Source organism: Choloepus didactylus (genome assembly GCF_015220235.1).
Source record: "Choloepus didactylus isolate mChoDid1 chromosome 25 unlocalized genomic scaffold, mChoDid1.pri SUPER_25_unloc1, whole genome shotgun sequence".
NCBI lineage: Eukaryota > Metazoa > Chordata > Mammalia > Pilosa > Megalonychidae > Choloepus > Choloepus didactylus.
Window position 1 is genome coordinate 3,121,567 of NW_023637606.1, and position 27,223 is coordinate 3,148,789.

Genomic DNA, 27,223 nt, shown 5'->3' on the forward strand with positions numbered 1-27,223 from the left:
GGAACTTTGTTACAATTCACGAACCAAAATTATTATAATTCTGTTATTCACCGTAGGAAAGATACTTTTTTGGTCCCCTCTCCTCTTCCTTTTGACACAGGAAAGTTTGAGATCGATCCGCTGCCTGGGGGGCACTAGGGAGCCAAGGAGAGCTCTGGAGCAGGGGAGTTCGGGCTCAGGGCAAATTCGAGATCCCAGAGGTTCACTTTGGGTGAAGGCTGCAAGACTGAAGTCGAGGGTCGCCTGCAAAGCGGGGGGCCATGCACGAGCTCCGGGGTCTTCGGGAAGGGACGGGGGTCGTGCATGTGTCTCTGGCCTGGGCGACCCGGGATCGGGGGTGGGGTGGGGGGGTGGAGTGTCGCTGAAGGTCCCGCCCCCCACCTGCCGCGCCAGGACCCGGATGTGCAGCGCGCGCGGGGCGCCGGGGTCCGCTGGGTCGGCCCCACGCTGCGCTGCACGCCCCGGCGACCGCTGCAGTGGAGCAGCCGCCCCTCTCCCCACGCCGCCGGGCGTCCGGGCGCGCACGTAGCGGCCGCCCAGCACGGGAGCCGCAGCACCTGGTTGCATTGTCGCCGGCCCCGCCGCCACCCCCCGGCTCGGTGTCCCTTCCCGGGACCTACCACCCGGCCCCGACCTGTGCGGGGCTCGTGTTTCTTTAAGAAGCCAGACGCAGCCCGGGGGTGGGCGGGGTCGCCGCGAGCAAAGGGGAGGAGGTGGGGGCGGCCGCGGGCCACCCTGATTGGCCCGAGGCCCGGGCGGCGGCCGCGCGCGCCTGCGCAGAGCGCCGAAGCGCGAGCCCGTGGGGGGAGGCGGGCGCGTGGGCGCTAATTGGCCGCGGCGGCGGCCCCGCCCGCGGGTGGCGGGCGGTCACGTGACGCGACGGCTGGGGGCTCCCGGCGCGGGGGACGCTGGTGGCCAAGATGGCGGCGGAGCTGGTGGAGGCCAAAGTGAGTGAGCGGCGGCGGCGCCGGCCCGGGCGGGCGGACGAGGGGGCGGGGGCGCGGGGCGGGCCGGGAGGGCCGAGGCCTGCGCCTTCCGCCCGGGGGCCCCGGGCGCGACGCGCTCGAGGCTTCGGCGCGGCGGGCCCGGGCCCCGGGGCTCGGGGTGCGGGCGGGGGGGCGGGGAGGCCGGGGGCGGGGCCCCGACACCTCGCCCCGTCGTCGCGCCGGGGGGTCCGGCCCCCCGGTTTGAGGCAGGGACCCCCTTAACCAACCACGAGCGGCCGGAGTCCGGGTCTCCCCGAACCCTAGGGGCCGGGCCGCGCCTCCCCGGCTGAGGCAGCGTCTCCCCGGACGGCGTGCCGGTTCGGGCTTCTCATCCCCTCCGTCTTCCGAGCTGGTGTCGGTGCCCTTTGACCCGGGCTGGGGGGACAGTGTCGGCGCCCCCGCCTTCCGCGGCCTCTGGGGCTTTCCCCTCCGCGCCCAGGAGATCGGGCTGGGGTTGGCGACTCCCGCCACCGGACCGCCCACCGCCATCGGGGGCCCCGGGGGAGCCCCCAAACCGCGTGTGTCCGCCGACGGGGTGCTCCCCAGATCTGGAGCCCCTCTTCAGCACCTGCGGTAGTCCACGGGCCCCGCCCCCCTCCTGACACCCTCTCCCAGCCCCGGAGTGGCCTGGGGCCACCCCTCTGCCCTCATCCCTCTGCCTACCTTCTGCCCCCTTTTCAGTCCTGGGTACTGAGCTTTGCTTCCCTCCTTTTTATTCTCTCTCCTGCCAGCATCCTGGAGCCCATGGGCTGGCTTCTGGGGGCCCTAAACTCCCCACATGCAGGATCAGATCCCACTTCTGCACCTTGGCTGCTTCCCAATACTCCGCTCCCTAGTGAGCCTACTACTTAGGTTAGAGCTCTGGGTTTAGATCTCTTTATGGACCCCCAGGTCTGGCTTCTGAGTCCCTTCCTTTTCTGTCTGATCCCCTCTTTCCATTCTTGAAGGATCTCTAACTGTCTTCAGGATAGGCCTTTTTCTTTAGAGAGCTCCTGCTACTTCTCCCCTGGACTGTAAGTCAAGAGGCTTCTCCGCATTTGTCCCAGGGAAGTTACTTTCCTTTAGATGAGCCTTGTCAACGGTGAGGATCCCCAAACCCTTGTCTCTCACCAGGGTTCCTCTGCCCTTAGAAGTTCACTCACGGCCATTGCTCCCAGGGTGGGGTAGGGACCCCGGCTTTCCTAGGACTGAAACACTGCCGTCCCCTCCCCAGGGTCTTGACCTGTAAATGCTTGCTTTCTTCTCTCCCCTGGCTCTCTTCTCCCTTCCCACTGGGATCTGGCACGCGGCCCTCAAGGTTCCAAGATTATAACATGTGTCCCCCAAGATCCCACCCCCAATTTACCCATGTCATGCACACTCCTGCCCTCTCTAGGGTTTTGAGAAATTGCCGGTCTGCTCTGGAGCTGTGGAGACTGGACTCCGCAAGCCCAAAGCGGCAGCCTCCCCATTCCAAGTCCCCTGGAGCCCTGAAACTCAACCTCCTTGCAGAGCTGTGACTCTGGGCCTCCACCCCCAGGCCCGATGGAGGAGGGTAGGGTCTGTCCCTTTTTTTTTTTTCATACTGTCCAGTGCCTTGAAATGTGATCTCATGAACTCTACTTGACCCGACGGTGGCTGGGGCCCCCCCACCCCATTTAAATCAAGTTGACCCTTCTTTCAAGTTCTATAGTCCATCAGCCTCCATTCCAGCAGATGCAGAACAGCAGTCAAACCTCCCCCAATCCCAGGGAGCCTTTTTGCCTCCACTCTACAGTGCCTTAAACGTAATTGAAACAGCCCTCCTTTTGTCAGGCGTTTTGGGGCTCCTGAGATTTCGCCCCTCTTTTCCCAGCGCCTTGCATTTGGATCTGGAGGTTTGCCTGTTGGGGTGCAAAAGAGAGAACGTGGGGTCTCGGTCGATTGACTCTGAAATCTGAGTCTTAACTTGAGGACCACAAGGTGGGTTAGGGGAGGAAGTCCATGAGCTCCCCGAGCTCGTGTGCAGCATTTTGCGCAGCCCTCTATTTTTCTGGGCAGAGGGGCCTTCGTTTTCCTCCCGTTCTCAGATGGTGTGATGGAGAAGAGGTTAAGTTCAGCTGCTCCGGGCCGGTGTGTCTCCAGTGCAGAGTTGAAACTCTGCTCTGGGGGCCGTTGGGCCAAAGCTGTCGGGGGCCCACAGCTGTTTATAAACACTCAGGATGCAGCCACGGCAGGAAGTGATCTCCATAGCATTTGGGGCTTCTTCCTGAATGTTCATTTACCACCCCGCTCACCCCCACCCCACCAGTGTCAAGGGCAGACTGCTTGGTGGTGGCAGCTGCTGAGAAATTTGAGTCGTGAACATATGGCAGCTTGAGGGGTGTGCCCCTGGATGCCTGTGCGGCAGCTCCCCACGTCCCACCTGGCCAGAGGGGCTAGGCCTGGTTGGGGGTGAGGGCCGGGGCTCCCAGGCACCAGCTGATGTCGGCAGATCCCCTGTGGTCAGACCCCGAGTAGCCGAGCCCACCTGCCTTCAGCTCCATAGCGGTTATTAAGCTTCCACATGACACCGCGTCGCCCTCGAAGGGCTTGGGCCTCTTCCAGAAGAACCATCTTGTCCACAGCCTTTTTTCCCCTCAAGGTAGGAAGGCAGGCTGAGGGGGGCGAAGCCGCTTTGTTTGCAGAGGCATCCTGGACTCTTTGAAAGCCAGCAGGCCTCATGGGTCCCCAGGCATGGGGTGTGCCAGTGAGAGAGGGTCCCGCAGTGTCCCCAGGCAGGTGGAGGTGAGTAGAGGAAGGAAAACGCCCTGGAGAGCCTGATGAAGTGAGCGCGACTGCCCGCCCTGCCACTGACGACTTGGGAGGCCTTGGGGCAGCCTGTCCCCCTCTCTGAGCCCCAGTGTCCTCACCTGCCTCACGGGTGTGGGTTGCCTTGAGATTCGTGGCGTTGAAAGGCTCTTCCTGATGTCTGGAGCAGAGTAGACACTCTGGGTCCTAGCCCTCCATGGAGATTTGGGATTGTACAAGGATGGGAGTCGAAGGATAGCCTTACAGAGGGAAAAGCCTCCCTGTCTCGTGTCTCCCTGTTGCTTTGAGACCAGACAGCCGCCTCCACCTTAGGCAGGATCCTGGCCTTGTAGAGCCAAAAGGATTCTTAGTGCGTTCCTGTCTCATGCTGACAGACGAAGAGACCGAAGGTCAGAGAGGCCTGACCGCTGGCCCAGTGTCGCCCAGAGGTTGAGAGTGGAGCCTGGATTTGCACCCAGGGCTCCTCCTGACTCCCTGGGCCTTCGTCAGGCTCCGAGCCAGAACATGCTGCCCAAGCCCCTTCGCCTTGCTTTTAAACAGCCAGGAAACTGGAAACCCCAGAGCTTTCTGGTGTTGAGACTGCTAAATAAACACCCTAGCGGGTTTACCGCCCAGCTCTGACTGTCAGGAGCTTTCAGGTTGAGCTTAAGCAATTTATTGGTTTCTTTGGGTGATGTCCTGCCCTGCGCTTGCCAGCTTTCCATATCCACCCTTGTCACTTGTACTTTTTTTTTCCCGTTCCCCCCTGGAGGTTTCTTTTTCACACCACATTTCATTCATCAGAGGGCAGCCTCAGGGCTCACCATGGGTGGCCGAAACCCCACAGGCCCGGCCCCTGTGGCCACTTCCCTTACGAAGCCAACCGGGGAGCCCTTACTCCCCTGGTTTCCCAGCATCTTGGGGAGGCCAGGCCACCACCAGACAGCCCCAAATAAAACACTGGGATCAACCAAGCTCTTCTGTTTGGTTTGATTCTGTCTGAGAGGGACCCTGCCAAGCCCTGTTCGTCGCTTTGCTGCAGCTCTGCAAACAGCCTCTCCAGCTGCTGGGTTCCCAATGGCTTCCCTCGGGCCAGCGGTGCTTAGCCAGGGCCGACTCTGCCTCCCAGGGACACCAGGCAATGTCCGGGGACGTTTGGTTGTCCCAGCTCTGGGGCTGCTACTGGCACCCAGTGAGTGGACGCCAGGGCCGCGGACACTGCCCAGCATCCTATTATGAGCAGGACGGTCCCCACTGCAGAGACTGTCCCTGAGCACGATGTCATTTGTGCCAAGGAGAGATGAGCAGACATTCCAGAAGTGTCAGCAGTGCCCGGGGTCACGTAGTGGAACGGATCCCCCTCTAGCTTCAGAGACGGGCCTGGGTTCAAATCTTGGCGTCATCTTCCAGAACCTGCATTTCCTCTTCTGTAAAGCGGAGCTAACGCCAACCTTGCAGAGGTGTTTCAAGGATGGACTTGTATATAATCACGTGGCTGGCGCAGTTCCTGACAGGTGGTTGGTATTTGGTCCATTGTGGCATCCATCTTTTCTACCAAAGGGAAGAAACTTTTGTGGCTGGTATTGAGCACCCGCTCTACCAAGTGCTTTATGTGGTCACCTCATCTGGTCCTTCCAACGTCCCAACAAGGGGGATACCCTTGTCATCTCCACGCAGCTGACGCAGAGACTGAGGGTCAGAGAGGCTCTCAGCATTGGCCGTTAGGAAGCAGCAGACATTGTTTTACGGGTAAAGCAAGATTCCCAGTTCCTGCCCGGGAGATGCTTTCGGGCTTGAAGAGGGGAAGGGAGCACTTAAAATAGAAGGCAGCAAGGTGGCAGTCAGAGGAGCAGGCTTTTGTTGCATTGGTGTTGCCAGAGGAAGGCTCGATGGGGTGGAGGAGGCGGAGGGTGGGGCTTGAGCATCCCTGTAGAAAGAAAGGTGAGCCGGGGCCAAGGCTTGGAACCGGGACCCTGCCCAGGCCCATCTGCCTGCAGGAGGTCTCCTCCTCCCCCTGGGCTCCCCAAGAAGCCAAGGGGGCGTGGGGGCGGGGGTTCCTGCCAAGTAGGTGTGACTCTGGATGGCTCCACTTGTGATGGTCCCCCAATCCGGGGACTGGGGAAGCAGCCACGTCCCCGTGGTGTCTCCTGGCCCCGGCGGCTCTCCCAGTCACATGCCCGTGTGTGTGGTTGCTCTCCCACAGAACATGGTGATGAGTTTTCGAGTCTCCGACCTTCAGATGCTCCTGGGTTTCGTCGGCCGGAGTAAGAGCGGACTTAAGCACGAACTCGTCACCCGGGCCCTGCAGCTGGTCCAGTTTGACTGTAGCCCTGAGCTGTTCAAGAAGATCAAGGAGCTCTACGAGACCCGCTACGCCAAGAAGAACCCAGAGCCTGTGCTCCAGCCCCACCGGCCCCTGGACCCCCTGACCATGCCCTCAGCCTACGACCGTGCGGGCGTGGTGCCCAGGACTCCCCTCTCGGGCCCCAACATTGACTACCCCGTGCTCTACGGGAAGTATTTAAACGGACTGGGACGGTTGCCCACCAAGGCCCTCAAGCCAGAAGTCCGCCTGGTGAAGCTGCCCTTCTTCAACATGCTGGATGAGCTGCTGAAGCCAACCGAGTTAGGTGAGTCGGCCGCTCCCCGGCGGGGAGTCCTGGCTTCTCGGTTCTCCCTGAGTAGCTGCCAGACAGCCACATGATCGACCTTGGGGGATGTTTTCCGGAAAGGGTGGCAGGGGTTGGTGAGGGGTTTCCTTCCCGGGCAGCCAGGGGCCCGCCTTCGGGTCTTCGTATCAGCTGCCTATCGCTGTGTAACAAACGGGCCCCAAACTCAGCAGCTTAAAACAACAGACATTTACGATCTCCCCGTTTCTGTGGGTCGGGAACTCAGGAGCGGCTTGGCTGGGGGGGGCGGGTGTTCCTACTCAGGCTCCCTCGGGAGGTTACGCGTCCGGACATCGGCTGGGTCTGAGGTCATCCGGAGGCCCAGCGGGGGGCCAGGTGTCCCCGGGGCAAGTGATCCGAGAGGAGGGGGAAGGACCGTGAGCACGCACTCATGGGTGCTTGTTGGGAGAGGATTTTGTCCAGTGGACGCCCCTGGGCAGGCTGGTCTAGGTGTTTCCTGGTCGCTCGTGCCGTGGGCTCCCAAGAAGTCAGGGGCGGTCAGGGATGGAGGAATTAATCACGCTCCGGGGTTCTGCCCTTTACTCATTTACCTGTTCCCACACATTGACTGGGCCCCCCTGTGTGCTGGGACTGCGACATACAAGGCAGGGTAGGGTGAGCCCCCTTGGCCCCTTCCCTGGCAGTCTCAGGTCTGGTCTCAGCCTGACCCCCTGCTGCTTCCCTGGTGGAGAAGGTGTCGGGCGTCCAGGACCCCCAGAGAGCCGGTGGTTCACGGGACCCCTTGTCGGCCTGTGTCCAGGCCCTCAGATTTTGCCAGGCTCCTGCTTGTTCCTGGGCCTGCCTCCTTTGTCCCCCAGCCCAGGCTCCACTCACCCCTGCCTTCAGGCACCACCTGTTGCAGTGCCCACTGGTGCCAGGCGCTGTTCAGGCTCTGGGGATGAAGCGGGGACTTGAGGGTACCCTGCAGCCCCGATTCAACCACCCACATCTTTCTTGAGTCGCCAGACCCGGGGCCCAGGCACGAGTTGGCACCCCTAAGCATTCATGGCTGGGTGCTGTGGCCAGTGGCCCAGCTCTCACCATTCCGCGGGCCTGGAAACCAAAGCCCTCCTAACGCTGGCCCAGCAGCCTGCCTTGTGAGACCCCAAAGTCCTCAGGGCCCCCCTCCGCCAAGGGCTCTGTGGCATGCAGTCTGCAGCGCCAGCCAAGGCCCCTCCCTAGCAGGGAGACGGGGCCGCCTCCCCCCCCCCCCCCCCCAGCCCACGGGCTGCCTGAGGTGACCGCAGGGGCCGTGGGTCCTGGGGGGCTTGGCTCAGGCAGCCAAGCGCAGGGCTCTCACCCCGTGGTGGGCGGGTGTGGCAGACTTCCCAGGGGAAAGTGGGGTGGCCCAGTAGCACCTGCCCAGGGACTGCAGGGCCTGTGTTCAGTTCTCTCAGATGACTGCTTGTGCGTTCCTCCCCCAAGTCCGTCTCTAGACTCGGGGCGCCTGTCTGTTTCTGGGCTCCCCAGCTGGCTGGCACTGGAGGTCGGCCTGAGTTTTGAGGCTCTTGAGAGCTGAGTAAGGGCCCGTGGGAGGGGAGGCCGGGCTGCCACCAGGAAGCGGGGGGCAGGCAGGGCCTCACCTTCTCCGCCCACGAGCACTTCCTTCCTGCCCAGTGGGCGCAGAGTGGCTCCCGCCCCACAATGCATCACTCGGCCCCGAGCCCCCAGGGACCCCGTCACCTGATCTCCCGGAGCCTGCTCCCCATCGTCTACACCAGGAACGACTCTGCCAGCTCAGAACAAAGGCGCCAACCCCACCCTGCTTTCCTCCTCCATCTGAAGGCCTGGGCGGGGGGCTGTCACAGGGTGCACCCGCTTCCCCAGATCCACCTGGAAGGGCCCAGCTCCCCAGGAGAGCTGCCAGCAAGCACAGACTCAGGCCCGGAGGGGTGGCGAGTAAAGCCAGCAGACCAGGGGTGCCCGCTGGGGGTGTCGCGGCTGGCTGGGGGCTGCCCTTCTCACCCGGGGCCCATCTCATGGGGATCTGCTCTCCCCAGTGTCTCTTTGCCCCCGGCCATGACCCATCCATCCACATGAGGCTCAAACGCTCGGTCAGTTTCCCCGGAAGAGCCGCCAGCCGCCTCTGGGACGGAGACCGCGCCAGGGACGGGCATAAATCACAGGGAATGGAATGCTGGGGCGGGGGAGGGGCGGGATGAAAGCGCCACGGGCTGCGGGGGCTGCCAGGGCCCTGGGAGGGAGCAAGGGGTCCCCTGCAGCCGGTGGGGGCCGTGCGGGGGGACAGGAGGCCAGGGGGCCTGCCCAGGACCCAGCGTCCCAGCTCGGGGCCTCAGGGCCATGTGCTCTCCTTCTCCCGCCTGCCCTCCCTGGGACTGGGCCAGCCTACTGACCCCCACCCCGTTTCTGGGGCCCAGCTAGGCCTGGACCCCCTTGCTGTGTGCACCTGCACACCAGAGGGGAGACATCAACTCAGAACCCGTCCGAGGTGCTGGGCTCCCGCCATCCTCTTGCCTGGGGAGCCCGGATGCCCTCGTGTTCCCAGCTGGGAGAGGCTCCAGTGGCTGGAAGGCCCAGCTTCCCAGCCCCGGCAGCATCTGGGGGAGCCAGGAGCACAGGATGGGGTCAGAGCGCCTCAGCCCAGGCCCCCCAGCCCGAGCACCTCCGCTGTCTGGCGCCCCCCCTGGGCAGCAGTGGGCAGAGTTGGCCCGGGGGGGCCCGGCCAGGCCCACGGGGAGATGGGCAGCTGTCACGAGGCACGCTGGCGGAAGGAAGGAAGCGCGGGTCTGGCCCGCTGCTTCTCCACGGAGGCCCCCTGGCACTGTGCAGCCAGCTCTCGTGGTCAGGGGCTCCCGCCAACTGAGATGCCGAGCACACCCCAGCTGACACCCACATCCAAACCCCCAGGGGTCTCTGGATGCCCCCAAAACTGGTCGGTGCCGATGCCGGTCGAGAACCACTGCTGTGACAGCTGCTCTGCTGCGGGGACCACTGAGCGCTCTTGTCAAGCCCCTCGGCCCTTTGCTGGCCTCGCCCAGTGACAAAGTGACTGTAGTGGTCCCTGCCCCACGTGCTGTGCCAGGCGGGGGCCTGGGAGGCAATTTGGCAGTGCTGGGAGATGCCTGTTCCCCTCGGGAAGGATGGGGCTCCCAGGGGCTGTCAGTCACAGGAGCTCCTTAGCGCATGGCAGCAGGAGGGCTTCCTGGAGGCGGCAACATTCCGGTCCGGACTCGTGGACGGGTCGTCATGAGCCAGGCAGACAGGAGGGGGCGGGGGGTTCCAGGCGAGGGGCCAGCAGGCGCAGAGCCTGGTGGTGAGAGCGGCCCATTCACAGGCCTGAAAAGGGGCCATTGTGACGGGGTGGGGTGGCCGGGAGGGGGGACAGAGGGGCCTGGAAGTGGGCGCAGAGGCCGGGAGCCATGAGACGCTGTGGGCCCCGCCAGGGAATGGGGACAGCCTCTCCCTAGGGGTGTGGAGGCCCCAAGCGCCAGTGAGCTCTTTGTGGGCTTATCTGGTTCATCTCTCTTTGGAGGTACACATTACCCCTTGATTGTCAGCGAGGAAACTGGGGCGCAGAGGCGGCAGGACGGGCCTAGGTGGGCCCGGGGCCTCCTGGGTCCCCACCTCCTCGCTCCAGCTGCTTCACGGGCCCCGACCCCCCCCACCACCCCGTGACCTGCCAGGGGGCCTGCAGGTGGTTCTGCCCCCTTCTCTGCCTCCTCCACCAGCCCTCTGCTACCTGCCCGGCCTCCTTCCGGTCTCCCTGCTGCCAGTCCTCTCCACCGTGGTGGTCTGCTCTGCCCGTGGCAGCCAGGGGGGCTTTTAAAAGAGACGCCGGCCATGTTCGCCCTTCCTCCGCCAGAGCCTCCTCTACCTGGGCCCCGTCCCCTCCCGGCCCTCCCCTCCTCCCGCTCTCCCCCTGGCTCCCTCCGCTCCAGCCCCACGCCAGGCTCGGTCCTGCCCCAGGGCCTTTGCACAGTGGTTCCTGCTGTCCACGCGCCCTCTCTAGACACCCCCGTGCCGGCTCCCTTGCCGCCTCCCAGTCTCGGCTCCCGTGCCGCTTCCTCCGAGAGGCCTCCCCGGTGGCTTGGTTTGGGGAGCCTCCCTCTCACCCCCTCTCCTCCTCCTGCCACCCTCTCACTCTCCACAGCCCGGCACTGACAGCTGATGTCGTTGGTTAATTTGTACGTTTTCTCATTTAACAACCGGACCTGGGGCTGGCGGCTCCCCGGCGGCATCCCTGGCTCGGTGGAGGGCACGGCGTCGCCGCCTGGGCAGAGGCTCGGGGCTGAGGCCTGCGGGGGCTGCGGTGAGAACTGCAAGGAGGCGGCGTCCCCTGAGCCCTCCCACCACGTGACTGTTTTTTCCCGACAGCCACCTGCCCGCAGTCACGAGCCTTAGGGTGGAGGCGGAACCCCAGCTTCTGAGACCAGAGCCCCCAGATGGGGCTGGTAGTGCCACCCCCGCCCAGGCCCGATCGCCCCGTGTCCCTCTCTGCTAAGGGGGTCGGAGCTGCCGCATCGACCCCGTGCCCAGCTGGGGCTCTCGCCTGGTTTCCCCACCTTTTCAGGGTTCCCCAGTCCCACCAGCCCTTAGACCCTGACCCCTGCTGCCCTGACTCAGTCTGGGGGAACCGCTCAGGGCCCTAGTCCGGCGGCCCAGGGTGGCCCACTGGTGGTGGTGGCTGGGGTGGGGGCAGTGCCAGGATCTCCCGAATAGGTCACCGCCAGGCAGCGGGGTCGTGCCCAGGCCCATGAAGACAGGCAGGAGTGGGAGCCAGAAAACCTTGGGGATGGGCTGGGCGCCAGCCTGAGGAGGGGTCCCTGTCTGTCTCCACCTTGTCACAGCCAGGGCAGTGGCCAGCCGGGCCTGGGGCCTGAGGGGGCAGGAATCTGCCAGCAGACACCCTGGGGTCCCTGGGACGGGAAGCCCCCCACGCAGTCAACCCTTTTCTCCTTCTTTAGTTCTTTTCATTTAAACTTTCGTGAGATCACGTGCTCATCCCACAAGTTACAAGTTAACAGCAAAGAAGCCCCCTGTTAATTCCCCCAGAGCTGGCCCCTTTAAGTGATTTGGGACCCTCCTGCCTGCCTCTCTGCATGTGCAATCGGACAAGCCCGTGGGGGGGTCCTGCCTGCTGCCCCCTCGCTGGACACACCTTTGCTGAGGGCATTTCTGAGGCCCCCCAGCTCCCAGGAGCAGACAAAGGGATGGGGCCCCTTGGCGGTTCCTCGAATCGTCTCTCGAGTCCACTCGCTGCTCCTTGAAGTCCTGCCACTCGGAGTGGGGATCCCTCCCTCTCCCCTGCGCCCCGGAGGAGCCCCTTGTCCCAGCAGGCTCCCCTTGGCCACCCCGCCCCACCGTCGGGATCCCCAAAGCCGGGTGGCACCAGAAGGGCTTGGTTCTCCTTGCCCAGTGGCCGGCTTAACTGTTACCCTCCTTCAGTTTGCATAAATATCGTTTTTAGGCCTGCCCGCTTAGAACACATTTTGTCTTGTTTTTAAAATTTTTTATTTTGAAATAACAGCAGACTTCTAGGAAAGCTGCAAACGCGACAGAAAGCAACACAGAGAAGTCCTGTGTACCCCCACCCAGATACCCAGATGGACCAGTTTTTTAAATTCTGCCACGCTTGTTGTACCATTCCTTCTGTCTGTCATCCGTCGTCACGTGCATCTACGTCGTGGACGCTTGAGGGCGGGCTTTCTGCCTCATGTTCCTTCACCGGTTAACGCTGCCGCCGACGTGACCCGAGAGCAGGAAGCCACGGTGAATGCAGTTAACGGGTTCCGGGAATTTAACACTGATGTAAAGCATATGGTCTAGATGCAGCTTTCTCACTTGTCCCAGCAGGGTTCTTCTGGGCCTTTTCTCCACCGTTACCAGATCTGGCCCAGGAGGACGTTTTGGTTGACGACTTAGCCGCCATCGTGGGCCTGCCATGGGGGCCAGAACAGGGAAGGAGATCTGGAGATGGCGTCCAGTCGTAGAAGAGGTGGGGAACAGGCAAGCAGGGAGGCTTCGTTCCAGTAGCATCCACAGAGGCTGAGAGGACGGGGGCGGAGTGTTCCGGAAGCTGGCCCGTCGTGGGCAAAGGCCCCGAGGCGGGTTGTGCTTGGCGGGCGAGGAACTCGAGGCGGCCAGGAGCCACTGTGGGTCAAGGCCACCGGGTCCCACCTCCTCAGGCCCCGTGTTACCCGGGGACCCCTGGAGGGGGGTGGCCCACCGAGGAACGGGGTTCCAGGGTAGCCTGAGGGGTTCAGTCCTGGGCCAGGGACACCTCCCAGATTCTGGCCCCGAACAGCTGCGAAGATGCGCTGCCCATGCTGGGTGGGGGGGCTTAGGTTTCGGGGAGACTCACAGCCACCCCCTGGCCAGCTGGGGGGCTCCTGTGTCCCCTGCCAGGGACCCTGGGCATCTGTGACCCCCACCCTGTCTCTGCACCCAGCTCGGGTGTCGGCTCCTGAGAGGCCTCCCTGCTCCCCGCCCCACCCCCTAATAATTGCTCCCTGGGCACCTCGGGCAGGCCTCAGCGTGTCTGAGGTCACCTCCGTGGGCTCCCCTCACCCCAATTAGGCACCTTCCTCAGGGGACCAGCGGGCTCTCGGCGAACAAGGACAGCTCGCCGGCCGCAGGGGCAGCGTGGGCAGCTGCTGCCTCGTCCTCCTCGCCCCGTGCTGATGCCCCATTCTCAGGGCCAGGCCTGCCCGGCAGCGCCCCGAGGAGTGGGTTCTAGAAGGACGTGGGCCAGCCGTGGCAGTGCTGGGAGAGGACCTGGTCCCGTGGCTCGGCACACTGGGGCCTGAGGGCCAAATCCCTGTGGCTGCCTCTCTCGGTAAACAGTTTTGTTGTGCGCAGCCACGCATCGCAGTTGTCGCCCGTGGCTGCTCTCACACCACGGAGGACAGACTGGACTCATCATGACAGGGTGTCCCAGACATAAACTCGCCACTCCCTGGCCCTTTACAGGAAAAGTTGGCTGGCCTCTGTTCTGGGGTTCTCTAGATAAAGCAGGACCCTTCCTGCCCGTCCCCAGCCACTTGGGGCCACACCTGTGGCGGATTCTCGTGTCTCCTTCCAGAGAAACTTTCTGGGGCACATAGAAGCCAGTTTGCATCAGTACAGCCTCACTCCCTTCCCTTGTTTACACAAGTAGCGTAACATTCAGGCTGCCATGTACCTGCCCTCACTTCAACGCAGCGTGGAGATTACTCCTTCAGCAGAACCTGAAGAGTTTTCTGGTTCTTTATCATCTGAGGTTGTGTCTACGTAGTTCTCCCTTGTATGACATCCCGGGGTGCAGTTAACTGGCCCACCATGAGTGAGCCACGACACGCACAATCACGCAGATGCATCGCAGCCGTGTGAGTGTGAACGTGTGTATGCCATGCGCACATGAGTGCATCTGCACGGTGTGCGAGTGTGAACGTGCCTTTGCCACGTGCGTGTGTGTGTGGCTGGAGTTGGGGGTCCCCAAACATGGCTGTGCTTCTGGGGCTGCGACTTGGTAAGCGGAGAGCTGGTTGCTGGCTGCTGTTCCCAGGGGTTCCCGGTCCTACAAGCGACCCCCCCATCCCTCTTTATCCAACTTTGTTTCTTCCGTTCCCCCAATCTTGGCTTCTCTGCAGTTTTTTAAAATGTTAAGTTATACACAATGAAATACACAGATTTTAAGTGTATAGTTTGAGTTTTAAGAAACAAATGTACCCCAATAACCCAGCCCCCCGACAAAATAACATTGCCACCACGGAAAGTTCCCTTGTGCTCCTTCCAGTTCAGTCCTCGTCCCCCCACCCTCCCCGAGGCAACACTGTTCCGTTCTCTATCACCGTAGAGAAGTTTTGCTTGTTCTGGAACGTGCCGCGGAGGCACAGGCAACGTGTCCGCCTTTCCGTCTGGCTCCCTTCGCTCAGCACGGTGCCTTCGCGATGCGTCTGCGTGGTTGTGCGTGTCGTCGTCTGTGCACTCTGTGTACGCAATGCCACCGCTTGCTCGTCCAGCCTTCTGTGGATGGCCGTTCGGGTCCGTCTGTGAATTGGCTGTAAGCGTTCTCCTGCGTTCCCTTCATTATAGACACGTTTCCGTTCATTATTCTGTTCTAAATACTTAGCGGGCGCACGCGTAACGGGGTAGGAAACTGCTCGGCGGTTCTCCATCGTGGCTGTGGCACCAGCGTGCGCTCCCGCCAGCCGCGGGTGAGGGCCCCAGTGGCCCCGTGTCTTCCCAGCACCCGGAGCGGCCAGTCTTTTCCACACGAGTTCGAGTGGGAGTGTAGACCACAACCGCGCGTTCCTGGGACGAGCCCTCGGCCACGACTTGGTGCTCTTTCGCTGGGTTTGATTGGCTCGCGTTTTGTAGAGAATTTTTGTTATCTGTTTTAACAAGGGATGCTTATTTACCTGTAATTTAATTTTCTTGACGTCTCTGTTAGCGTGTGCTGGCCTCACAGGAGTGAGACATCCTCTTCCTCCCCCGTTTCCTGGAAGTGTCTGTGTGAAGCATGTGTGGTTCCTTCCTTAAATGTCTGATAGACGTCATTGGTCCAGGACTGAAATTTTCTTTCTGGGAAGGTTTTTAGTTGTGGATTCAAATTTTTTCAACAGATAAAGAGCTGTTCAAATTTTGTTTCAGTTGCATCTTTGACAGAATTTATCTGTCACATCTGAGTTGCTGATTTACTGGCATGAAGCACTTCTTCTCATCCCCCAGTTTGAGCCCAAAGCCTCTAGGATCTGTAGTGATGTCTCCTTCCAGTTCTGATATTGGGAATTTGTGTTTTTGTGTGGTCTTATTTTTATCATTCAGTATAGCTAGGTATTTATCAGAGAGCAAAGTTTAGGCTCTGTTGATTTTCTCTGTTGTTCCATTTATGTCTATTATTTTCTGCCTTCTAATAACTTTTTTCATTGTTTTTTTTAACTTTATCAAAAAATTAAAAAACAAACTAAAAAAAAATTTAAAACAAAACCAAAACAAAGGAATAAGAAAAAACAACCTAAAATAACTACATTGCTTCCAACATATTCCTTCCATTCCCCAAGAAAATGAACAAACCACAGTTGTTCCTGAGCATTCCCGTAACATTGTCAACCCCCCATAACTTATCTGTTCTTACTAGATTATCGTTCTCCCTTCACTATTTGCTGTCTATCACTAGGTTCTCTACGTTCTGCAATATAAACATATAAACAATATAAATATTTTACGTTTTCCATGGTGTTCACATTAGTGGTAATACACAATATTTCTCTCTCTGTGCCTGGCTTATTTCGCTCAGCAGTATGTCCTTAAGATTCATCCATGTTGTCATACGTTTCACGACCTCATTCCTTCTTACTCTTCTAATAACTTTGGCTTTAATTTGCTGTTTTCTTTCTAGCATCTTATGGAGGAAGTTTAAACCATTCTTTTTACTTTTTCTTCTTCTTTATAAGCACTTAAAGCCGTAACTTTCCCTCTGAGCACCGTGTTGGCTGCCTCGCACCAACTTGGGAATGTTGTGTGTTATTGTTTGGTGGAAAGCAGGTTCTGGCTGCCCTTGGGATTCTTGGAGGCGCGGTGGGGATTGAGTGAAGAGCCCAGACTTGTAACTGCTTTGGCCCCAACTCCTCGCAGAGCCCCCCGCCTGCTTTGCAGCTGCTGCATGTTCTCCTGGATCCCGCTCCCCTCCCCCTCTCCCTGGGCCGCCCCCCAGTGGGGGGTGGGGAGCCCTTTCTCATGGCTCCTGGTTTCACCCCCAGTCCTCCCGGGCCACTTCCTTACCCCCTGAGCTGGCCTGTGAGGGCACCAGCACCCGAGCCCCTGCCTGGCATTTGCCGTGTCACCCCCGGCCTGTGTGCTGAGCCGCTCACACATGAGCACAACCACTCAGTCTCCAGCAGAGCACTTGTCTGGGGCATGAGCAGGCTCAGGGCACCAAGGGGTTGGTGCAGGGCATGCAGAGGGCACGGGGCAGGCAGGCGGGCACCCTGCCGGCTGGGCCCTTCTTCCTGAGGGCTGTGAGCCTGCGAGGAGGAGGGGGTCACGACCCCTGAGCCCTGGCAGGACCTGGGTCCCGTTTCCTGTCTCCAGGGCAGCCATGGAGATGGCCACGGGCAGCATGTGCGTCAGTGACCAGACAGGACCTGACTCCTTGCTTGTCTTCAGTTCCACAGAACAACGAGAAGCTGCAGGAGAGCCCGTGCATCTTTGCGCTGACACCAAGACAGGTGGAGCTGATCCGGAACTCCAGGTAGGCGGGGACCGGGCCCCCATGCAGAGGGATCCGTGGCCCAGGCGGGGGGCATGGCTGTGTCCATCCTGAGGCCCAGTTAGAGTGGCTGGGCCTGGTGCGCGCAGGTGCGCCCCGAGCAGGGATTCTCCGCCATGGCACTGCTGACGTTGGGGCTGGATTGTGGGGGTGCCTGGGCCATCGGGGAGTGTGCCGTGCCTCCCTCCCCACCCCTGGTCACAACAACCGCAGACGTCCCTCAGAATGTGGTCTCCCAGGCGAGGACCCCTGACCCACGTGGCAGCTGTGCCCTGGCCGTGGCTCACGGAAGCTGCCCCCCACCCCCGACGCCTCAGAAGTCGCCTTGCTTTAGGCCCCCGGCGTGTGCCTTGTGCCCAGGAACCTGTGGTGTCCCCCAGCAGCCCCAGGGCTTCCCAGAGTGGGCACTGGGGAGCCATCGGCAGGGCTGGGGTTGAGCCCGTCTCTGACCCCCACACGCCCTCTGCCTTGCTGTGGCCCCCACGGGAACATGGCCTGGACCCAGGACCATGGGGCTCTGATTTCAGAACGGTGGCCCCAGACCATGCGCTCGGCCTGCGTGACCCCAGATGGGTGACCCCACCTTTCCCAGCCGGGTTCTCCTCATCCCTAAACCTCTGGGTGTCGGGAGGTTCAAAGCCATCCTCGTTCAGAGACCTCGGTGCCCAGACGGGTGCTGCAGGGGTTCCCAGGGCCCCCGAGGGCCTTCCCCCAGCCCCAGCTCTCCTCTGCTGCCCCCGGCACCGTTCCGCTGCTTCTACAAACGGGGGGTACCCATCCCTGTGGATGGCTGGCCCGCCTGCCTCTGGCCGTCGGTGTTTGGTTCTGTCTCCACACGGCCCTTGCACGTTCCTTTCTTCTTGTTTTTAAAAATTGAAATGTTTTCCACACCCACGAGATTCTCTTTTTGAAAAATGCATGCAGTTCAGTGGTTTTTAGTGTATTCACGAGGGTGTGCAACTAGCATCACCAAAGAAATTCTAGAATGTTCCGTTTCCCCAAAAAGTAAACCCGTCCCTGTTAGCAGTCACCTTCCTCCCTGAGGCCCTGGACGCCACGGATCAACTTCTTGCCTCTCTGGACTTGCCTCTTCCGGGCGTTTCCTATCGGTGGATCATGTGACATCTGTCCTTTTGCGCCCAGCTTCTTTGCTGGGTGTCACGTCCTCACGGTTCACCCCCATCAAGGCGCGAGTCATGCTTCATTCCTTCCGATGGCTGGATTCCAGCTCCAGGTCCAGCAGGCCATATTCTGTTTCTCCTGTCATTGCGGACAGATGTCCAGGTGGCTTCTGCTCGGGGGCAGCACGGCCAGGGCCGTGGTGAACCTCCACGTGCAGGCCTTTGCGTGGGTCCGTTTCTCCTCACAGCCCCCCCAAGGGCTCCGTGGTTCCCGCTGCTGGGAACTGGGCGGCTGACGGTAGTGGGTGCGTCCATAGCCCCATTCATTCTGTAAATCCTGCGAGCTCCTCCAGGCACTTTCCTGCCTTCTCTCATCCTAGAGCTTTTGTGACCAACTTGTGCATTTTCCAAGGAGGCAGGTCCCTTCCCAGCAGCCCCACAGATCCCCCGGTCTCACCCAGCCTGCACAAAAGGTGCTCGGGCCTCAGTTTCCCTGGCTGAGAGGAGGGGCGCCTTGTCCAGCTGAGCCCTCACCCCTTCTTGGACCCAGGCTGAGCTCTGGTGCCACTCTGGGGGCACATGAGGCCGGAGCGGCCCCACCGCAGGCCTGCGCCCCACAGTGGGACCAGGGCTGGGCTGGCAGCCTGGGGCGCACGGCCAGTGGGTGCCTCTACCTGTCGGTGCTTTGCTCTCCCCATCTGTGGGGGCCAGTGGCCAGCCTCTGCTTGCTGGCCTTGGCGACTGGTGCCATCAGTGCAGGTGAGAGTGTTCTGGGTGGTGCCCTTGGGCCTCCGGCTGCCGAGGCGGCCACATGCTGTGTCTGGGCTCACCTGGAGAGGCCCTCGGTGCCCCTGGGCGCAGCGGCCACGCGGCCCAGAGCTCGCTGTCCTCACCAGCTCCTCTCCTCAACTTCCGCAGGGAGCTCCAGCCCGGGGTTAAAGCCGTGCAGGTCGTGCTCAGGTAAGCCCTGGGGCTGGCCCGTGGTCCCCTCCGCCTGCCCTGCAGGTGACCCCTTCGCTGGAGGCCGCAGCCCCCCACGTCCCACCCCAGACCCCAGAGCCAGCTCCTCGGCTGCCCCTCACAGAGCCCTTGGCGGCCCCTTCTCCTGTTCTGCCATCTGTCCTCTGCTGTCCTCCGTCCACCCACTTGCGCAGCCTGGGGACCCGGGGTCTCCCCAGATTGCCTGTGTCCAAGCCAGCATCAGCCGCTTCTCACACCCTCCGTTGCCCCTGTCACCCCAACCTGGTCCCCCAGCTCCTGCCCATCTCCCCTCTGCCCACGGCCCACCAGGGCTGCCGCCCATCTCAGGGTAAAAGCCCCTGTGCTCCCCACGGCCCACCAGGCCCCGCGTGCCCTGCCCAGTGCCCAGTCCCTCAGCCAGTCGGGAGGCCCCTCCTCTGCCCCCAGCTACCCCCGGTCTGGCCCCTTTGCCTCACGAGCACAGCCCCTGGCCCTGCCCTTGCCCCCCCACACTGTCCCCCCACGGTGGTCAGGGGGTCCCTGCTCTGCCTGAGCCCCCCACGCTCTCCCTTGTCCTTGCAGAATCTGCTACTCCGATGCCAGCTGCCCCCAGGAGGACCAGTACCCGCCCAACATCGCCGTGAAGGTCAACCACAGCTACTGCTCCGTCCCGGTGAGCCCGTGCGGGGGGCAGGGCCGGCCCGGGACCTGCTGTGGCTCCCCCAGGCTGGCATGGCGGCCCCAGGCCTGTGGGTGACCCGCGTGTCTGTCCCAGGGCTACTACCCCTCAAACAAGCCCGGAGTGGAGCCCAAGAGGCCCTGCCGCCCCATCAACCTCACCCACCTCATGTACCTGTCCTCAGCCACCAACCGCATCACCGTCACCTGGGGGAATTACGGCAAGGTGAGCGGCCCGGCTGCTGCGTGTCTGTCCTCCCTCCCGCGTGCCCCTCCAGGCCTGGCCCAACGTGCGCCCCTGCTCTGTCCCCAGAGCTACTCCGTGGCCTTGTACCTGGTGCGGCAGCTGACTTCCTCAGAGCTGCTGCAGCGGTTGAAGACCATCGGCATCAAGCACCCGGAGCTGTGCAAGGCGCTGGGTAAGCGGGGCCCGGGTCAGCCCGCGGGCGGAGGCCTGGGATCTGCTCCAGGGCAGGCTGCCTCCGTCCTCGGTTCTCCGGGCGGCTGCAGCCCACCAGGCCTGTCGTCCGGGGAGCAGCCCGGCGTGGACACGGGCCTCCCGGGGGCCCAGCTGGGGGACCCTGGGCACGGCTGGGCACGCCCACCCCAGGGCAGCACCCGCCAGGTATCAGGGTGCCAGGCGGAATGGGGTAGGTTTCCGGAGGAGGGAACTGCAGGCGCAGAGGCCCGAGGCAGGGGTGGTGTGGACGGGTGTCGAAAGGCCTGTGGGCAGCCAGCGAGACCCAGGCGCCTGGCAGAGCAGCAGGGCCTCCTTCGGCAGGGAGTGGGGAGCTGCGGGGGAGCCCAGGGGCGATGGAGACTCCGAGCAGGTCCTCTGGCTGCGGCCGTGCTGAGAGCGGGGGCGTGTGGGGGCGGCAGGGTGATGACAGAAGATCTGACCCTGACGTAGGGGGCCGCTGTTGCATTTATTTTATTTTTAACAACTGAGAAAGACCAGAAACGGTGACCCCTGCCCTACGGGGCCCAGGCCAGCCCCCTGAGGGGTGCACACCAGGGGTGGGGGACACTTCTGGCTCCTTCTCCCTCCCACCCAGCACCCCCTCAAGGCCCTCCCGTGGGGGCCCCGCTTTCCAGTGCCCTAGAGGAACTGAGGCACAGAGAGGCCAGGCTCGGAGAATCCCATCCTCAGGCTCCCACGCCCACCCGCCCGTCCCCGTCCCGGCCTGCTCTCAGGGTCTGCCGTTGGCCTGGGCAGCTGAGTGGCCTGAGGTGGCCATGGGGGCAGGGCTGACCTCCGCCCCAGCAGGCCGCAGGCTGGGGAGGTGTCTGCTGGGGTCGGGACTCAGTCCCCCGGGTCCTCTTGGCTGGGGCCGGGGTGTGTCCACAAGGTCTGAGGTCCACTCCAGGGCCGGGCACACGGGTGTCCTCTCTGAGGCAGGCCCAGCTCCGGCCCCTGTGCGTCTGGGTTTCTCTCTAGGTGCCTCCAGGAAGTCCTAGTCCCTGTCTCGCTTGAACACTTCCTGCTGCACCTGTCCTCCCTCCACCCGGGGGAAGGAGCAAGACCCCGTTTTAAAGCCAGTTCAGCTGCTCTGGGTCCTCCCGACTGACCAAGGCCCCGGGGTTCGCCATTCACACTCGTCAGCCAGAGAGTGGGGCCCGCGGGGTGGGAATTCGTCCTGAGGCGCGAGCGGCTGATGTGGCCTTGGCCGCCAGGAGGAGGCTGGACCATGGGGGTGTTGGGGGTGCTGCAGGAGGGGAGGCGGGCACCGGGGGGCTGTCCTCTCTCCCTCTGGATGGTGGCTCGCTCTACGCGAAGGCAGGTCCCCTCGGCCTGCCCCACACAGCTCGCTCACACTCAGGGTGGGGTGTGGAGCCCACCAGGCTGGGGATCACATGAGACAGTGCAGCGGGGGGCCTGGCTGGGCCCCGAGCCAGGGTGGGCTCTGCTCTGTGGGGGTCCCTTCCCTGCCTACCCCCACGGCCCCCAGTGGCTCCAGGCCACCCCTGTTCCCGAGGCTCTCCCAGAACCCAGAGGGTGCCCTGGCCCCATGTCCCCCACTCTGTGAGCAGAACCCGCCAGGAAGCCGCAGGGGGAGCTGGGGTTTCCCAGCCAGTGGGGTTCGTGGTGGAGAAGAGGCTGCGTCTCCCTCGGGCCCCTTCGTGTCCCGTCATGAGCCTTTGTTGGTGGCACTTGGAGCGCCACGGCCCCATCTTTTCCTTTATCGTAGCTGTCGGTTCAGCGTGCGAGGAGGATGTGCTCGCGGTCGGTGAACCTGTCCTGGGCAGCAGCTAGAGTCGGGGGGCAGCGGGGAGCGGTTCCATCCGTCACTGTGGAGGGGGCCGTGGGAAGCTCTGGGCCTGTGTTTGGCTTCTGCGTTCCCAGCGGATCCCTCAGGCATGGTTCCTGGTGGTGGAACTCAGAGGCTCGGCTGCCTGAGCCTTTCCAGAACAATCTGTGGGTCGTGATGGGCTGCGTGGGCCGCCTGCTCCTGGGTGGGGCCTGTGGGTGCTGCCAGGTTGTCAGAAGTCACGGGTTCTGCCAGGGTCTCCTGGAGAAAGAGCCCTGGGCCCAGAGCGTCCCACTCTGGGGGCATTGCCTCCTGTCCTGGGAGATGAATGTCAGGGGGCCGGGTGGGGTCTTTCCACCTTGGCAACGTGAGCACAATGAAGGCCAGAGCTTAGAGCCAGGGAGCCATCTTCATGGCCACCCTCACCAGCCCGGAACCTTCTGCCCCTTCCCCTCTCATGAGCCCGTCCCTCTTCTGCAGTCAAAGAGAAGCTGCGCCTGGACCCAGACAGCGAGATCGCCACCACCGGCGTGCGGGTGTCCCTCATCTGCCCCGTGAGTCAGGGGCCCTCCCCTCGGCCTGCCCTGTCGTCCTCCCCGAGCCATCTGTCGACCTCGACGTGCTCCCGTCCAGCTGGGCCCCCAGCCTCGGTGGCCCCTGTCCCTGCCGGGTCATGCCGGGTCGGGTGCCTGTTCCTAATCACCGAGTTGCCAAGGGCAGGGGTGGGCTGGGCCAGGGTCCCCCGGCGTCCCCAGTGCCTGGCACAGGTGGGTGTGCCCCGGGAGGGTGGGCAGCTGTCGACACCTGCTCACACCTGCTCACATCTGCCCCCGCCCCCAGCTGGTGAAGATGCGGCTGTCAGTGCCCTGCCGGGCGGAGACCTGCGCCCACCTGCAGTGCTTCGACGCCGTCTTCTACCTCCAGATGAATGAGAAGAAGCCCACCTGGATGTGCCCGGTGTGCGACAAGCCGGCCCCCTACGACCAGCTCATCATCGACGGGTGAGGGGCTGAGAGGGACTCGGGGCCAGGCCCTGGGTTCGAGCCGCCCCGCTGTGTGCAGACAGAGCCGGACAGCCTCCGCGTCACATGGGGCACGGTGGGCAGGAGGCTCGTAGGTGGGCATGGGGGGGCCAGGCCTCAAGATGCAGCTGCTTCCCTGCAGGCCTCATCAGAGCCTTCACCATGTCTGAGCAGTGGGAGAGGCACAGGCGCAGGTGCAGAAGCAGGCCTGGGGTCTCAGTTTCCCCACGTAAACGGGGTCGTGAGAGCCCGGCCGTGCCAGGCCATCCAGAGTAACATGGCCGTAGCTGTTCCTTCCATGTAGAAGTGGAAAGGCGGCCCTTCGCCAAAGTTCTGGTTGTGCCCACTCATGCTCCTCTTGGTGACGCCGCCCAGGCCAGGCCAGCGCCACGCCAGAGGGGACACGGGAAAATGTCCTTTCTGCCTGAAAGGAGACTGGGTCTTGGGTTTAAGTTTCCAGAAACCAAGCTCTGCCATCTGTGGCACCTGCCCCAGCCCCTGCAGGAGCCGGCCACACCCACCCATGTCACCGGTCAGCCGTGTGCTGGGGGGAGCTGTGTGCTGTGCAAGGTGGCTGCCAGCCCTGTGCGCATGGGAGCTGCAGGGATGCAAGAGGCTTCCTAACCCGGAGGCCGGGCCTTGTCATGCCGTGGGTCCTCAGGTCCCCCCAGTGCAGTGCCCAGTGGGCTGTGGGCTCATCAGGCCTTCCCAGGCGGCGGCTCTGATCGCTCCACAGAGGGCAAAGCCGAGGCCCAGGGGCAGCCGCCCGCCCGGGGTCTCCCGGCTTGCAGGTGGCCAGGTGGGACATGAACCCAGGTCCGGCCGGCTCTGTCTGGGCCCTCCCGAGAAGGGCAAGGCTCCGCCCCCAGCCGTGGGGCTTAGGGTGCGGCGAGGAGCCCCCGGAGCCAGGCGTGAGGGACAGGCCTGAATGGCTGCTTTGTTCCCTGCCTGGCTGCTGTGTGGCCTCCCCCTGCACACACAGACCGGAGCAGGCTGCTGGGCACAGGGCTGCAGCAGGGGTGGCTCTGACGGCTCGAGGGGCAGGGGGCCTGGGGCAAGCAGGGGTCTTCCTGGAGGAGGGATTCTCAGGTCAGGGCGTTAATCTCACATGAGCTCTACTCCTGTGTCCATTCTTACCTTGAGCTGGGTAACTTGGGGTCCCCAGGCCTGTACGCCAGACCCTCTCTTGACCAGGGAAGAAGAGCGGTGGTGGTGTGTAGAGCTGGACCCATTGTGATGGCTGCTGTCTTGGGGAGGCAGGGCAAGGGCACTGCAGGCTGGGGCCTTGGAGGGTGGGTAGGAGTTTCCCAGGAGGGGATGTGTGTGGCAGGCGGAAGAGCTAGGTCGCCACCCAGGGGGCCCGTGGCTCTGTGGGTGCAAGGATGGAGAGGAGGCCTCCAGCGGGGCGGGGGCTGGCGGGTGGGAGAGGACCGGACCAGGCCGGCCGAGTCGGGGGGAGCCAGTGCCAGTGCGCTGCCCAGCAGACCCGAGGGGCGTGTCAGTAGGGAGAGCACCTGGTCACTTCTCTGGGGACAGTGGACGCTGCACCTGCCGCCTCCGTGGAGGGGTAAACCGAGGCAGGGGCTTGGGGTCAGCTGCCCGCTGTGCGGGGGTCCGGCCTGCTCCAGCTCCGCTCTTGGAAGTGGTGGTGGGCGAGGCGGCCTGTCTTTGTGGCTGCGCCTTCCAGTCGCCTGGAGAGGGCTGACGGTCCCTCTGCAGCACAGCTCCGGGCAGAGCAGGTTGCGGGGCCCCGGCCCCCAGCGTGTGCCACTGTTGGTGGCGGACAGGGGCTCCTCAGGTGTGAGACAGCCTCTTTCCCACTCCCGGCTCTGCCCTGCGGCTGGAGCGCGCCAACCCCTTCCACCCCGGGCCTCAGTGTCCTCGGAGGCCCTCGTCCCAGGGTCACCCCTCAGGCCTCAGCAGAGAATCTGGGGGGGGGCAGCTGTCCCAGCAAGGGACACCGCTGGCTGCGCCACCCTATCGGTCTCTCAGAGCCAGGCCCCAGGACTGGGGGCCAGAGGTTTAGGAACAGGCACAGGCAGCCCAGCCCCCTTAGGAGCCCTGCGTGTCTGTGTACATGTGTGCGTGTACGTGTGTGTGTGTGTGTGTGTGTGTGTGTGTGTGCTTGAAGCTGGTTTGGAGGGAGCTTGGATGGTGTTTGGCACGTGTCTCTGCCCGACCTTCGGTGCAGTTAATCGGGGTTTGGGGAGGGCGGGGCCCGGGGCGGGGGGTACAGGCCTCAGCCCTGCCCGCCTCATCCCCAGGCTCCTCTCCAAGATCCTGAGCGAGTGTGAGGACGCCGACGAGATCGAGTTCCTGGCTGACGGCTCGTGGTGTCCGGTCCGCGCCGAGAAGGAGCGGAGCTGCAGCCCGCAGTGCCCTGTCCTCGTCCTCGGTGAGCACCCAGGCCTGGGGGCCACCCGGAGGTCCCTCCAGGTCCCACAGGCCGCCCGGTGGCCTTGCCTCTGGGTCCGTGCCGCGTGCTTCTGCGTGTTGGTAGATGTGCCACCCTGGGGGAACGGGCTCGCTGGGACGGGGGCACCTCGGGGCTCAGGCTTGGGGGTGTCCCTGTGCGTGTGCCTGTGTGCAGGGCCCTCCCTGCCACCAGCCGTGTCCTGAGGTCCCGCGCCCTTGCCCGTCACCCGCAGGCACCTCGGATGCCAACGGGCTCCTGGCCACCCCCAGCGTCAATGGCGGCGGCAGTGCGGGCAGTGGCCCGGGCAGCGGGGCCGGCGCGGGCAGCAGCATGGAGAATGGGAAGCCGGGCGCGGACGTGGTGGACCTCACGCTGGACAGCTCATCCTCGGAGGAGGAGGAGGAGGAGGACGAGGACGAGGAGGAGGACGAGGAGGAGGACGGTCCCCGGCCAAAGCGCCGCTGCCCCTTCCAGAAGGGCCTGGTGTCGGCCTGCTGACCGCCGCCGGACATGCAGCCTCGGGGAGGAGTGCTTTCTCTTTTCTTTTCACTGTTGTTCATTTTGTTTTCCACCCCCGCCCCCGGCTCCCAGCACTTGTACCTCTGGACACTCCTATCAGAGGATTAAAAAAGTAAAATGACAAAACCCCCCCCCCCCAAAAAAAGTTGAAAAAAAAAAGCCCACAGGAAAAAAAAAACAGAAAAAAGAAAAAAAGAAAGAAAAACGAAACACACACAAAAATCAAACTCTTACCAACGAGGCGAACCCCCCTCGGAGCCGCTTCTCCTGCAGTGTCCCGGCCCAAGACTGCGCCAACCCCGGCCGGGGGGCGGCCAGGACCCCGGGGAGCCACCGCCGCCACCTCCAAACCCGCTTCCGACGACATTCCAGCTGGAGCACGGGGGACCCGGGGCGGGCGGCCCCATGGACGGCGACCACGGCGTCCCCGTGCGTCTGTCCCTTTGCTTTTCTCTCTCTGCAAACGCGTCCTCTCGCCCGGAGCCCCCCGAACGCGCCGAGCCGCGAGCTGTCTCGGCCAAGAAGCCATGGGGAGGGGATTTGGGGGTGGGGGGCGGAGCGGCCCGGGAGGGCGTAGCCACAGATGCGTTGTATTTTTCGAAAGTGCAATAACTTGGAATCCCGGAGGCCTGGTGTGGGCGTGGGGGGGGGGGGTCTCGGTTTTTTAGCCAGCTACCTCGGTAAATCCAATTCAGGTTAACTTCCCCGCGGAGCGGGCTGGGGGCTTGCCGCCAGCCCCCCTGCCCACCCCGGGGCCGGCGGGGCTCTCCATTTGGGTGGGCTTGTTTTCGTTCTCGCTCTTGGGTTTTCAGACGGGTACGAGGTCTGCCCGGCACCCCCTCCCCTGGGGGCCGTGCTCTCGTCTTCCAACAGGACCTGGGGGGACCGTCCCCCGGCCACCCACCAGCCCGGCCCCCGGCGGCCCCCTGGCCATGCCCCAGCACCCCCTTGCCCCCCAGAGCCCGGGGTGGGGAGGGCAAGACGGCTCCCCTGGGATCCCCAAACCACCTGTGCCCACCCTTTCGTCTTGTTTTGCTTTTTCTCTTCCCTGACCCCGGAATGATTTTCCTTTGTATCCACAGAACTCTCCTAGTCAGGAAGCAATATTATTTCAGGTTTCAAGAAGAAAGGGAAACAAGATCTGGTAGAGGGCAAATTCAGTTTCACTGTATAAACGCAGTCGTGCAGCTCGGCCCTCTCCGTCTGCACTGGCAGCCGGGGGCCGCAGTTTTCTAATATTTGTATTCTAATTTAATTGTTTTTTAAAAATGCAAATAAAAACGGTCAAGGCAAAGCTGCTGCGGCGCCCTGCTTTCCTGTCCGTGCCTTTTTTCGTTGTGAAGCATGTCGGGGCATCAGCCCGTGGGTGCCACTTTCTTCTTCCCCTTTGTTCCTCGAGGTTCGAGACTCAAAAGGTGATGCATTTTGTCAAAGGAGAAAAATTCTGTGACTGCCCAGACTCTTGCTGGGCTTGGGAGGGTTTGGGCCGGCAGAGACTTCACCATCAACTCTGTCTGCCTGGCAGAGTGGCCAAGCCATGCTCTGAAAAGCAAAAAGACGCCCTGCATCATTAGCCACTAGGGAAACGCGAAGCCAGGCAGGAGTGAGACCTGCACCTGCGCCGGCGTGGCTGACCAGGAGCCCC

General features: G+C 62.8%; 1 protein-coding gene across 2 annotated transcripts; it reads left to right on the forward strand.

Moving 5' to 3' along the window:
* The first annotated feature begins 840 nt into the window (after positions 1-840).
* Positions 841-26,893, forward strand: PIAS4 (protein inhibitor of activated STAT 4). 2 transcript variants are annotated; one of them, XM_037823818.1, is made up of 11 exons: positions 841-947; positions 5,938-6,364; positions 16,436-16,595; positions 18,653-18,694; positions 19,277-19,367; positions 19,470-19,598; positions 19,686-19,791; positions 22,102-22,175; positions 22,462-22,622; positions 24,908-25,038; positions 25,292-26,893. In XM_037823818.1, exons 1-11 carry the CDS (start codon positions 921-923, stop codon positions 25,555-25,557), a joined length of 1,614 nt encoding a protein of 537 aa, XP_037679746.1. In that variant the 5' UTR covers positions 841-920; the 3' UTR covers positions 25,558-26,893. The 2 variants fall into 2 exon arrangements, with proteins under 2 accessions (XP_037679746.1, XP_037679747.1); XM_037823819.1 differs by having other exon boundaries at positions 16,511-16,595.
* The last annotated feature ends 330 nt before the right edge of the window (positions 26,894-27,223 follow it).